The sequence below is a fragment of the Taurulus bubalis genome (genome assembly GCF_910589615.1).
Source record: "Taurulus bubalis genome assembly, chromosome: 5".
Lineage (NCBI taxonomy): Eukaryota > Metazoa > Chordata > Actinopteri > Perciformes > Cottidae > Taurulus > Taurulus bubalis.
Genome location: NC_136593.1, coordinates 25178443 through 25192384, shown reverse-complemented (window position 1 = coordinate 25192384; position 13942 = coordinate 25178443). Strand labels below are relative to the sequence as shown.

General features: G+C 40.3%; 1 protein-coding gene across 1 annotated transcript in view; it reads left to right on the top strand.

Moving 5' to 3' along the window:
- LOC306736344 (receptor-type tyrosine-protein phosphatase gamma-like) overlaps positions 1 to 13942 on the top strand; it is a gene marked incomplete at both ends in the record, with an annotated part of 390476 nt that overhangs the window by 237521 nt on the left and 139013 nt on the right. Inside the window, 2 exons of the mRNA XM_079217969.1 lie at positions 5366 to 5548; positions 13363 to 13511. Coding sequence (XP_079074095.1) covers positions 5366 to 5548; positions 13363 to 13511 — 332 coding nt within the window. The remainder of the gene's footprint in view (positions 1 to 5365; positions 5549 to 13362; positions 13512 to 13942) is intronic.

Below are 13942 nucleotides of genomic sequence, written 5' to 3'. Positions count from 1 at the left end.
AAGGCGTCTGTGCTGCACATAGTGTTAAAGACGGCAGTGTAGGATTTTGCTGCATGTTCAAGTCATGCAGTGCTCATCATGTTGAGCTTATGAATGTGTGTGCCTTACTGAGGGATTTGAAACTGAGCGACAGTAGAAATATCATGAAAGTGTCACTAAAGGGCTGACATTCTAAGTGTGCATTTTATTTTAATGAGCTCATTGTCAGTTTCTAATTACCTTTAACTTCCAAATATAAGCCAATCTCCAATTTATAGTTCAACCTGTATGATCAAATGATGGCAATTCCCAAATCATGATGGGAAAGAAGGGGAGTTGTTTAGCTAATTGTATAGTATTAATATAAACAGAGCTGAAAAGTGAAGAGGCAGATGTTACAGAGAGTTCATGGATATGAACGAAACCTAAACCCTTCAATTGATGCAACATGTAAGTCTGCAGAGAAACAGTCTAATTATGATGTACTTCTCATTTGAATAAAGGATGTCCTGCAGTTGTCAGGATGATAGTTATGGGGTGTTTTAGGTGCTAGAAGGTTAATCAGCTCTGCCAAAGATTTACATTACATGCACCCACTTATTCTCATATGCATGAAAAAATGAGTTCTGTCACAGTTTCCATGGCACTGACCTCATCCGCCTTTTTTTCTCCACCTCCCTGTATATTTTTCGATCTTTCCTGTAAATGTTCTTCCGCTTTCTCATTATCCCCTTTCACACCCAACGATTAAGTGATTTCCCATAGCTGCTTGTTTCATTGACAACCTGTACATCCAAAAAAAGGTTATGTTTTTTTAAATAAAGTGTGGGCATTTGGCCATTAAGATCCCCGCGCATGCTGCAGCCATCCAGTTGTTGTCAGACATACATATTTATGGAAGTACTCTTGGACTGATATTCATGATGTTTCAGTGAGAGAATAAAAGTGAGGGCGATGTAAGAGATGGCATTCATGCATGCTTTCCTGTAACAATGTACTATAAACAAGCGCACACTCTCAGAGGCACACACCGCCACCAACGCGGGGCAATTCTCCAGCAGTGCTGTTGTTTATCAGTAAATAAAACAGCTATGGCGGCTGCATCCTTTTAAGTTGCTTTTGGATTGGATTTCTTTATGAAATTATATTAGACTGTTTTACAAAATAACAATTGACTGCATTCCTGCTCTCCTGCCAGTGTGAAACTGTGTAATGCCAGACTCTCCCACCAGCCAGTGTCTAAAAGCATTGACGTATCAATAGATCATCTTTAACCTTCTTCCAACATCATTACTCAGAAAGAATAAGTCTGTATAAGATAAAGAAATCCCACATGCATCTTTGTTTTAGCGATTGTTATGCAATGTGTCATTTGGTCGTCAACCTGAATGAATCCCAACCATCGTTGTACATATTTACAAGGCTACACTGTTATTTCTTATCATTATTTCAGCATATGACTCTTCTGAATCGTTTCCATGTGAGTCGCATGTGTTTACACATATAAATGAGTAAGAAACTGTTTTAAAGCTCCTGAAATGTGGTTTTAAATCTTCAGGGACATTGAAAGCCTTTTAAGCTTTTTATTCCACACATACCTTTAAGTAATGCGTATGTTACATATTGTGTCTTTGACATGTAGCACCCAAGCATCCTGATATCATACATGCCGTTTTAAGCACAACTCAAGAGAGATATAGGTCTTTATTAGATTAAAAAACCTCTTCCATTTTCTGTTTTTAATTTGCTGTTCAAACAAGCTCAATACTTCCTCCACTTGTTTCACATTAAAATGCTTCCAGCGGTTCAGCGGGCATTATCTCATCAGCAGAATTATTTTTAGTGACACAGCAACAAGTAGGGATGAGTTTCATGAATAGCGGCTTCATACTGAGGAATAAGCAGCACAAGCCATGTCAGTCATAATGAGTTAACCTCACAAGGATGTGTTATTGTATATCGTTGCACTAATGAAATGAAATGTGTGAAATGTAAAGATGGTTAAACTCACAGATAGTAATGCTCTCAGCTCTGGTGAGTATTTTAGTGTCTTTCAGCTCATTGTTTTGATTTGTCCGGGTTCACGCTCTCATCAACCCGGTTTTCAGTAAAAAAAGAAAACATCTAAAATCCCCGAACATTATCTGCTCAGAACCAAACCAAACAGCAGACAGACACAGTCAAGACTAGCTGGGGAAACAAAGTGGAGCATTTAGCAGCTAAAGAGACAGCTTATTGTGTGGGGACCAAACCAGAGCTAAAAGGATCAGGTGGGCAACCAAACCCAACGCCAGATGTTGCTCTGTGCCTCCTGGATATGTAACTAGGCAACGGTTTGCTGACACATTCATTACAGCAATGCTCAGTAATAATGTGTCAATGTTGTGATTGCAGCTTGTTCTGCTGCCCCCAAGTGGCCATAAAATGTATAGATCAAAAAGACACTAAAGCTTAAATGGTCTGTTGTAAGAATATTTGCAGGTTGCCTGTTACCTCTTCCAGCTCCACCCAACCAATGCTCCATCCTCTTTGCCCAAAAAAGGTTATTTTTGGCTCTAGACAGTAAATTATGAACCCGACTACAGGCGTTTAAACATCCCTTTAGGGAGAGATGCTATGTCTGCATTCAAGCATGTAGGAAACATTTTATTTAGAACTACTATTTTTTAACTACAGAAAATCCAGAGAACACACGATTGTATTTAAACACCATGTATTACTGATGAATTGAGTATAATATATATATATATATATATATATATAATATATATATATATATATATATATATATATATATATATATATATATATATATATATATATATATATATATATATAAGTATATTGAAACTCATTGGAAGATTCAAGGGGTACTGTGTGAAGCATCGGGTTTAGAACACTCAACCTGCATGACTCTAAAGTAGACCTGCTTCAAGTTGCTTTAGTGACAACGCCATACAACTAAGAAAAGCTTGACTGTTTAACCTAATGTTATGATATATGACTCTCCCGATGAGCTGATGCAGACCTGCACGTAGGTGGACCTCTACCACGTTCTGCACCACTTTCAGTCAACTTTTCCGATCAGATTGCCCTCATTCACCACATGTGTTCAGGGTGTGATTCACACACGGTGGAAACTCAAAAGGAGCAGAGGGAAGCACTTCATCAGTGCTCTAAACAGACAATTACACAATTTTCAGTCCGGAACAAAAAAAAGTGCATCTTGGCTTTTCCAGTGATTTAGAGTTGCCCTTCCAGGAGGGGCACACAAGAGACAGATTTAGAACAATTAAGACATCAGCAGAGATGAGATGCTGAGATACCCTGACCAGCCTAAACAAAGCTCCTCTAGAGCGACAGAGGAGCACTCGCCATGACCAAACTTCACAGCCAGTGTAGTTGCAGTAGTTATTAACACCAGAGTTAAACACAGCTATGTCCAACCATTTGATTGGCCTTTACACGGTTCAAAAGCCACTACATCGATGTTCCAAAGGAAAGTTAACTGCTGGTTTTGAGAGCTGTATTAACGCATCAGCTTTTGCTATTTTTCTACGTATTCCAGTAAATGCCACAGCAATGCACCTCGGCGGGTTTTCAGTGACGTCTCAATGAACACAGCTTTTAACGGCTCGCGTTTCGTCCTCCACATCCCAGAGATCAAGTAGTTTCCACTGACAGGAGAATTATAGGTCTGTGCTACTCACAAAGCTGCTTGAATGGGAAATGGTTCTGAAGCAAAGCAGCTCTACACACAACACAATTGAGATTATCTGAATGTAGAGCAATTAATTATGGCCATGTGGGCACATTTCTAGGTCCTCCATCTGAGGATACAAGTCAGAGATAGGTATGAGTATGTAGCCACATAACAAAAAACGTTTTAGTCTGAAGTCTGAGAAAATACATATTTCTTTGGATATTTTTTGTTGTCAAGCTGCATGCAGGGAGTTACAGCAGTGGATTTGTGGTTTGTATTGAGTGCACTGTTGAAATAAGATGACACTTGGTCATGGCAACATTAAAGGATGGAATGTTGGAATGAATATACCATCAATGACAAATGTTGATATATTAATATTACACTCCAATATGCTTGTAACAGCTGATATGTGAAAACCTCACAACTGCAATGAACATTGTCACTTCAGCTCAAATAGCAACCGAACAACAGCTGAGCAACTGAACTCCAGAGTTTGACCTCCCTGCAGTGATGTAAACGTGTACTCAGGAGTGTCAATACGATGTGAGCTATAGTTACAGGTGCAACGCAACACACCTCTAACCAGCCCCTCCACTCCAGTGATGTTGGGTGTTGTCCATTTTCAACCAGAATAGGTCAGACAATGTGTGCAGCTTGTTAGATCCTTCATGTAAGTTCTCTTAGCTCAAAACTAAAGGATTTAGGAGACAATGAAGACAAACAATGTACAAATATGTCCACTTACACACACACATATACCATTGAGTAACACCACTGACATCTTCAGCTGCTCTACTTTTCCTGTCATCAGATTGGTTGTTTCCAGGGGTGTGGTCAAGGCCTCAGGTAACATCCAGCCCCCAATCTTAGTAGCTAATCTTTGAGCAGGGCCCTGTGCTATTTCAGTCCTGGCCTTCCCTACCTGTAAAGTCACTGTAATACGCCTCTGACCTGGCTTTCACTTTGTGGACTTTTACTGTCAAAAGGAGATTGACTTGTCTGAGGTTTTCTAGGATTCTCTGTCAGCTCAGCAGTGTTGGGCAAGCTACTTGGAAAGTGTAGTGAGCTAAGCTTACAGTTACTCAACATTAAAGGTAGCTTCAGTACACGGAAGCTGACCCCCGGAGACATGTAGCAACATAAGAACAACCACACAGCAACAAGAAAAGTACTTCAAAGCTTCTTTTTTTATCATCTTTATTCTAAGTCACTGCTATTAATATATACATGTAAAGTTATTTATAGAAATAAATATAGATATACATAATGTGCATTATTTTCCTGGTGATTGATTTGATCAGTGTGTGATGCAGAGGTGTTGTCTGAGGGATGGTTGAGAAGTCAGCAGTGCAAAACCTAAATATAGAATGCATTAAGATGTCACAAAAAGCATCATGGTCTCGTGATAATGACATTTTAAAATGCTCTATTCAACACATGAAAGAAACTGTTGTGCTTTTTCAGCAGCTGCATCTGTTTGAGGCTCATGATGTTTATTCTGCAAATTTCATTGGAATACAGATGACTTGGCAATGCTCACTGTCTCTTCTGTTTTCAGAGGATATGCGATGGTTCTGAAATGTCATTTTCCTCTGATGTATCCCTGTAAAGCCTACTCAGTTTCACATCAAAGTGTGTCCTAGTGATGAGAGACCCTGTTGCATTTCTTGTCTCCCTCAGGTATATACGGACCGGATGAAGGCTGGGCATCAGCCTACCCAGAATGCAGAGAGAGAAACCAGTCACCAATCAACATTGTGGACCAGGATGCCAAAGTATCCACAGAGTATCAGGAACTGACACTGGAGGGCTTCGATACGGAATCCTCTAATAAGACATCGATGAAGAACACCGGCAAAACAGGTACAGTAAAGCTCCTGTTGCAGATTGGATTTATACCTGGATTATTATTTCTCAATTTATGTGGGATAAGCATTTTTCTACACTCATTCTGACTAAAATGTTTGAAGTAGAGAAATAATAGCGAGTCAGTTACATTTTGAAAAATGAAGAACTAAGCCTATATTATGGGGCATTTAGGGAAGAATGAGAAGCAAATGTGTGCTGGTAAGATTTGTTTAGCAATACTTTTAGGTTCCCCAGTATTTATTGTTTCGTTCATATGTTGCCCCACTAGTGGCAGGTTCTGAAGATTGTGACGATTGACAGTTAATCTATTAGTTTCTCCAACACTTTGATCCTGAGCGAAAGATCTTGATATCTACTGGCTTTGTAGAATAGTCATCAGATTATTACAAATTGCTAACTTTTTCTTCACTGCCACCCTTATCGTCAAGTTTGGACATGGGATAAAATTACTAACATGAATCTAATTAATTCTATGACCCCTGTCCTTTCATCTTAGAACCATGCTCAGGCCAATGTTTCCACATGTGACACTTTCATGTTGTAGGATCTATTTATAGTTGTTCGGGTACCGATGTCAGTATTGGATCTGATGGAGCCTACAATGGACTGGGTTTGGCAATTACACAAGTTCATGCACCGATCTGATATCATGTCATCATATAATTCATCAGCTCATTTAAGCTACACAGGAATAGCTAGATGTGTTATTCACTATCGAATCTATACATCCTGCCCAATCGGTACTGCACATGTGCAACTAGTACTAAACACCAGTGGTTAAACATTCTCATGTACCCTGTTCTTCCCTGATAATGCTACATTGTCAACAACAAATATCCCTGTGGAGATCTGCAGGAATAGAGCTAGTTAGCATTACCTGTTAGCAGCCGGTGGGCAGCACAGTCCTGCTTGGCTGAATTACTGAGCTAAAAGCTAACATAAATTCAGTAAAAATAAGTACTGGGCGAAGGTAAATTAAAACGTTCTCATGTGTTTGAAGGTGATCTTGTTAAACGCAGTGTCAAATGTCACGACCGGGCTTTAAAGCCATGACAAACGAGAGAAAGACGCAGAGTTTCAGGCAAACCATAGAGAGATTTATTTGTTAACTAAGGTGGGTGGCAATACACCCCAAAACAACCGGGAACGGTTACAGCTGAAAAGTGGCTGTTGCCTGGCTGGCCACAAACGAATAATGCCCAGTGGCGGAGAGAGACTGCTGGCTGTCTCAGAGGCGGAGCTTTTATCCTTGGAGAGCACCTTCCAAGTAGGGCGTTCCACACCTCCAGTTACCGGTTAGGTGCAGGAGACAGACCAGTGAACAGGCTAGGGAACCGTCAGAACAGCATTTTTGTAATTGATAGAAATGACGGTCAGAACTCTGAAAATAAGGTGTAAAAACGCTAAAGTATGCATATTTTATTTTATTTGAATGATTTTTCACTTCTCCCTGAACATCACATTTACCAGAACTAAGAAACAATATGTAGTCACAAACGATGTGACAGACCACAGTGCAGAGAGAATGAAAAGCTGAAGTGTGACACCTCTAATAACCCCAGCTCATATTGGCAGGTGTCTGCACGTCAAACATCTGTTGCATCACATCCCCGCACATGAATATAAAACCAGACAGGTGCAATACGCAGTAAGTCATTTATGATGAAGATTATACATCACATTTTTATTCAGACATGCTGCAGCCATATTAGTACAAGTACCATGGCAGGTGTCGCCTCTGTAGAGTTCAGCACCGGGACATCTGCATTCGGCTCTCTTGGCACCTCGAGGACCCTCCCTGTCAGCCACAGGTATTTTTCACAATTCCAGGGTGTCAGTAAGATGGATGATCCTTCACCCACAGTGAAGAAATGGAGTTTAAAGGCTTCTGAGAGGCAGAGGCCACAGATGGTTGGCATCACTGTCGACAGCACGCTGAGTGCTGCCCAAAGCACAGCTGTGTATTTAGCACAATACTGTTTTACATCCCAACATTTGCTCAATTGAGGATGTGCGAGTGGTATGTGATGACACATTTCTCTAAAATCTTATTTGCCTTGATGACGAAGGGAGACAGCAACTAATATAATTCCCTGGTGTCTCATTTATAAAACAGTGCGTAGGATCCACACTAAATGTTTGCATACATTCAAAGGAGGAAATTCACGTACACCAGAAAATATTCATATTTACTGCCAGTAAGCTATTTAATTTCATAAATCTAAAATCAACCTGTAAGTGTGAGCAGCTGGTTCAGCCTCACATCCCTCTACACGCCCACATTCAACCATAAATGATCAATGCAAAGCAGCTCATGAATGTTGATGCATATATGAGCTGCTGAGTGGGTCTTTATGATGAATCACAGAAAATACAAAGAGGAATTCTAATTATTTTATTTACTCAGTCCTAATAGTCCTAACAGTTCCAAAGTATCTATCGTACAACATAACACATCACGAGTCTCACCGTAGTATGTAGATGTTCACAGCAATCAGACTGAGTGCTTCCAAAATGATTGTGATGATCAGTGACCACCCTGAACATCATTTATAAAAAGAAGTTTGATCGGTGAACACGATTTATTTATTTACTTGTGTTTTCTTATGGCATTATGATTAGGACAATAAGGATATGGAGTAGGATATGGAGTAATTGAGAGCTGTCACTGGCTTTATTTCAACAATCGTTTGGTAAAGGTGATGAAGATGAAGGGGAGGTGACTAGAGAAGGCAGAGTGTGTGACTGTCACCATGGTGACTCCTCTGCTCCAGGGAGCTCCGATACGTCAGATAGTTGTTTACAGTTTGTTGTATGCTGGATATGTCCCTATGGAGAAAACCATAAATGAATCAATAGTCGTGTTCACTGCAGCGATTTCACTCACAGACACAACTCGGATCGTATTTAGTGATATCTGCACATTATTGGAAGCTTATTGAGAACTACTGACACTCTGTTCTGCAGTTCTTTAACATTGTTTAAGGTTACTTTACAGATGATGATAGTTACATCAGCTGCTGCACAGCTGGCCACCAGTGTCGGTAGTTCGGTCTCTCCTCTGCTCTGCGCTGATGATATATTAAGGTTTGAGTTGATTTATATCTTTTATAATTGAAATGTGCTTATACGTATGGCTCAGTAATACAAGCACAAATAACACTGCAACTCCCTTCAACACAGATAAATGGATAACTAATCGGAGAGGACATTCATTGTTGGATTGATACATTTCATAAAGTCTCTGAAAAATCCATGCTGGATTGCGGAGTTTCTGAAAGGGACACATCACACGAGAGTCCTCAATTGGAAAGCTACATCGATGATGGCCACCATTTAAAGAGACATTTGATCGTCATTTCCGACGTTTCCACTCTCATGTCTCTCCATTAAATGAAAGGATAAAGGCAACATACCAAATTCATAATTTGATAATTGTTCTGTCCAAAAATGTTCTGTCCAATGTAAAATTACTATTTCAATTAATAACAAGCTTATAGGTGACTGTAAAATTACTTTGATTTCCAGTCTTTTTGGCCCAGACTGAACATACCGCCTATAGCCGGACATGTGGCATTAGGTCAGACTGTGATTTTGAACCTGTCCTCCTTTTGTTTTATTATCCAGATCAGTGTTTCATACTGACATTGAAAAGATCGAATAGAAATCTCTATACAGTAGATCATTGTGTTTTTGCTTGTTTTTGGACCAAACATACATCTACAAATACATGAGAAATGTTGTTTCTCTTGACAAGCGTTATGCACAGAAAAGAAACAGTGTGACATTCTTTGTTCTTTCATTAAACTATCATTAGTCTTTCAAGTCCAACTATTATTAGACTTGAAAGTTCCACTGGCATCATGGGTCGGGGGGCATTGTTTTTGGAGGTAACCGTGGTGTCAGCTCGCCAGGACACGTTATGGTTATCAAATGAAGTACTCCCATGAAGTACTCCATTGATATTATCATATCCTCCTATCATTATCAGGTCCTGGTATTGGTAACGGTATCGTAAGTTACTAAAGGTCACTAAAGGCTCCGATGTAAATCACATCCCACAATGTGAAAGAGTGGATGGAACAAACAACATACTGATGGTTTTGCTATTGTTAAACTTTTTTTGTTTTGTTAGCATTTATCAGAATGCTAAGCATTCATATACCAACTCGTAACTTTTGTTCCTGCTCTTAGTGAGAGAGATTCATACTTTAGCCCTTAGCATCGTCAAACTACACATTTAAGTATAAACATAAATAATGGGTAGTTTTTAAAGTACATTTTGTTTCTGTATTTCAAGTAAAAATTTGAATTCAGAATTTCTTTTAACTTGTAAAGGAGTGTGTTTATTGTGTGTTATTGTACATTATTATTTTAATTGTATATCCGTTTCACCTCTTGATATAGCACATTGTGCTACACAAAACACTGTGAGTTGAAAGCGAGAGAGATGATGCCCAACACCATTCCATCACTTAGGAAAGGGCTGTTTGGGACAGGTGGTTTCAAGCCTGCGCTGTCCTCTCCTTCACCCTATTGTTGTGATGTGTCTTCACTGGAAGTCAGCTGACAGCACAAATCTGCTCAGCAATGCGGACAGCATGCTGGAGCTCATCCTTGGAGGAGTATGAAGCCAAAGAGAGACAGTGCACGATGGTAGACATTAAAAAAACAGAGCAACACTTTGGAACATGCACCTGCTTGCTGTCTAATACCAATATCAATGTAATAGTGGTGTGTTAAAGCTACACACCATAACTATTCTAAAGAAGTTTCTTTTGAAAATATAGTAAAAAAAAACAAACTCTATTGCTGTCCTATAATAATCCTAATCACACTGTGACTATTAAAAGAACAAGGTCTCCTTCAATGCTCGCAAATTGACTCAGCATCCTTGTTGCTGTGCCGTTTTTTTCCTCCCAATTTCCAGTGACTGATTAAGGTCACAGAGAGCGAATAAATGCCCTGTCCACCTACCAGTCACTGCATCATGAGCGGGTGGCGGTACACCGCTGAGATGTGAGACATCCGTTTGTCTAAGTGCAGGTTGCTCAATCAGCCGAGGCGGACACAATGTGTGCTGTCATGCCCTGTGGGAGTGGACCGACGAGCTGACCTTCAGGGAGAGGATCACCAACGCTGACACCCGCCAGCACAGACCGGCAAGATGAGTGTGAGAGACACAGGCAGAGAAAGAGAGGACCCCATCATCGCAGTCAGGGTGAAGAATTGCCTGACACTTTTGATGTAGAGTGTCCCCAGGCCTTCAAACTACCTCCCCAAGGCCACCCAGCCTGCTCACAGAGAAAAAAATAAAAAGAGAGGAATATGATGGGGATGGCCACCTGCAACGTAAGAAACACAGCAGAGCATCATTTAAATGGATTTGGGGCTCCGCAGCGTGTAGAGTCATGTGACGACGCTAACACAAACAGTAGCTGCATGCTCTCCCCCTGCTACATAATGCATAGCTTACAAGACAAATGTCCCTGCATTTTGCCCACACATTATGCATGGTTTCTGCACGGTTTCTCATTGACAGATGAGAGTTTCACCTGCGCAGGGATCAGCATGCTGCTGAATGTTGCGATGGAGAGAGGATGACACCCTACCTCTTGCAGAAAAAACTCAATTCAGAGATTGCACAGTGGTTTTCTTTGCAGATCATTTATTCTAAATAGTTCCTTATTAAATAGGAAAAACACCTAAATGAAGAATTCAAGACCTCGGAAAGTTTCCAACTCAGCTGACTCCTTTATGAAGGATTAGCGCCTCAACTCAAAGTTTAGATGTCCGAGCACCTTACCCTATCGCTAAGGCTGAGCACGGCCACCCGACGGAGGAAACTCATTTCGGCCGCTTGTAGCTGCGACCTCGTTCTTTCGGTCACGACCCAGAGTTTGTGACCATATGTGGGGGTCGGAACTCAGACCGACCAGTAAATTGAGACCGCTCAGCTCCCTCTTCACCAAGACGGTCCAGTGCGATGCCTGTTTTTCTGCTGCAGCCGCACCGATCCGCCTGTTGATCTCACGCTCCATCTTACTTTCAATCGTGAACAAGACCCAAGATACTTGAGCTCCTTCGCTTGGGGTGATAAAGGTCAACCCCGATGGAGGCCAATACCCACTGGGAACGTATCTGACTTATTGCTGAGAATACGCATCACGTACCGGATAGCCTGTTGCAACGGGTCCGGCACCTCATCCTCCGGCAGCACCCCCCACAAACACCCCAGTCTAAGTCCACTGGTTGGACAAACTCCTTTTTTGAAAATGGGAACCACACTCCAGTCTCCCAATCCATGGGCACTGTTCCCGACCCCCATGCGACGCAAAGTCAATCCCTAACCAATACCTTACACAATACATACAATACAGGGAGAATAATACAAAACAAAAGGCATACATTGTAGTCCATCAACTATGACGGAGTATTGGGGCTACTCTAATAATAATCTGAGATTTAGAAAATTAAGTCATAATATAATAGGTTGCTTCGAGTCATATGTGGATGTTTTAACATTTCCTGAAAGTCCGTAGGCTACTGTAATTCAATTTAATGTATTCTGAATTCAATTTGATTCTTTTAGCCCAATATTATAAATCACAAATGTTGCCTCAGAGGGCTTTTTAATCTGTACAACATTCAACATCCTCTGTCCTTGGACCTGAATTAGGACAAAACTCTAGAACAGAAGTGCAGTGGATGTCATGTGTACAGAATGAACAACAGAATACAATTACATTATTGTCAATACACATGACAGAGATGATACATATGAGAGTAGTACTAGCAGTAGTAGCACTAATACAAAATATAATAATAGACAAATGATTAATCCTTTCCTGGGAGAGAGATCCCTCCTCAATTACTCTCTTTGAGGTTTCTTCCTTTTTTCCTGTTAACCTTTTTTTTGGTGGGGAGTGGTCCCTAAAGCCAATTAATAATCTTTATGAATAATCACACTATTTTGGCCAAGATGGTGCAGCACTAACTACCAGACTATCAGCAGAGCAATCACATCATGCCCAGCAGACCATAAAGGGTAGGAAGATTATTGTATTAAAAATATTATAATATTTTCTAAGCTGCATAAGTCTTCATTTGCGTTTTATAATCACAAACTCAAGTTGTAGTAAACTGTGCTCTTAAGAGTTTCAGTTGAGGTAACCTCATAGTTACTGTTTTAACTGTGCATTTTAATATTCTATGTTATTTCCTGCTCACATAGTATGTATAGTTAAGGTCTTGTATGTGGTCCCTCATGACTCAGAGCCAATGTCTTGGATGAAATGATGAACCGTCACTCTCTTCACTTGAGTGCTTCTTCTATAAATGGCACAGATGAAGTAGGGTTGCGCTGGTAAATGGAACACGTGATTCCTTTCAGAGCCATTTATGAAGGGGAAAATAAGGGGCCTCTAATTCTCTCTACATTTCAGAGAGGTGTGACGGAATAACAAAGGATCCTGCGAGGGCAGTTTGCACTGTCTGAAGAGAACGGTTTGCTCGGCAAATTAGCCCCTCATTTGACTTCCTCAGAGCAAATGGAAAAGATAAATACATATCTACCTGTGGCATGTCCTTTGAATAAATCATTTTGTAACTCTATATTTCTATAGACCTTAAAAAAATGTGTCCTCACACACATTCGATGACTTCATGATTGATTTTTTGACATTTGCCTTCACATCAACAACAGACGCCAATTGTCTTTTTCTTTTAGCGACATGATTTAATACGTATGTACGTTGAAAAAGATGTTGAATGTTGTATGACTCTCTGTCCTTCTGTCTTTCTTCCAGTGGCCATCATGTTGAAGGATGATTACTTTGTACGGGGAGCAGGGCTACCAGGAAGGTTTAAGGCAGAAAAAGTGGAGTTTCATTGGGGCCCAAACAACGGATCTGAAGGCTCTGAGCACAGCATTAACGGCCGCCGTTACCCCGTGGAGGTAAGTGCAATCTACCACAACATAATCAAAGAACATGTAAAAAGGAATGTGTGAGCGACAGAATGGTTACATTACTTTAAAATATATGTATTTAAGGGTGTATGTGTATATATATATATATATATATACATACATAATATTTTTTTTGAGACCTCTTTGGAAAGCCCTTGGCAGTTACTGAAGTCTGGGTAGAGCAGCAATAGGATAAAAAAACATAGTTGAGTGTGAAAAGCTGAGACACTGTCATATTAAATCACATATAAAATAACCCTATCACGATAACATAACCGCTGTTTTTATAGGCTGCAAAATTCCCTAAATTTTTCAGAGGATTGTCATTTTATTTGTAAGAGCAGGAATACTCAAAAAAATACCCCAAAAACTGCTGGCCCTTGGAATGCTTCTAAGAGACAATTTAGTGACGATTGCAA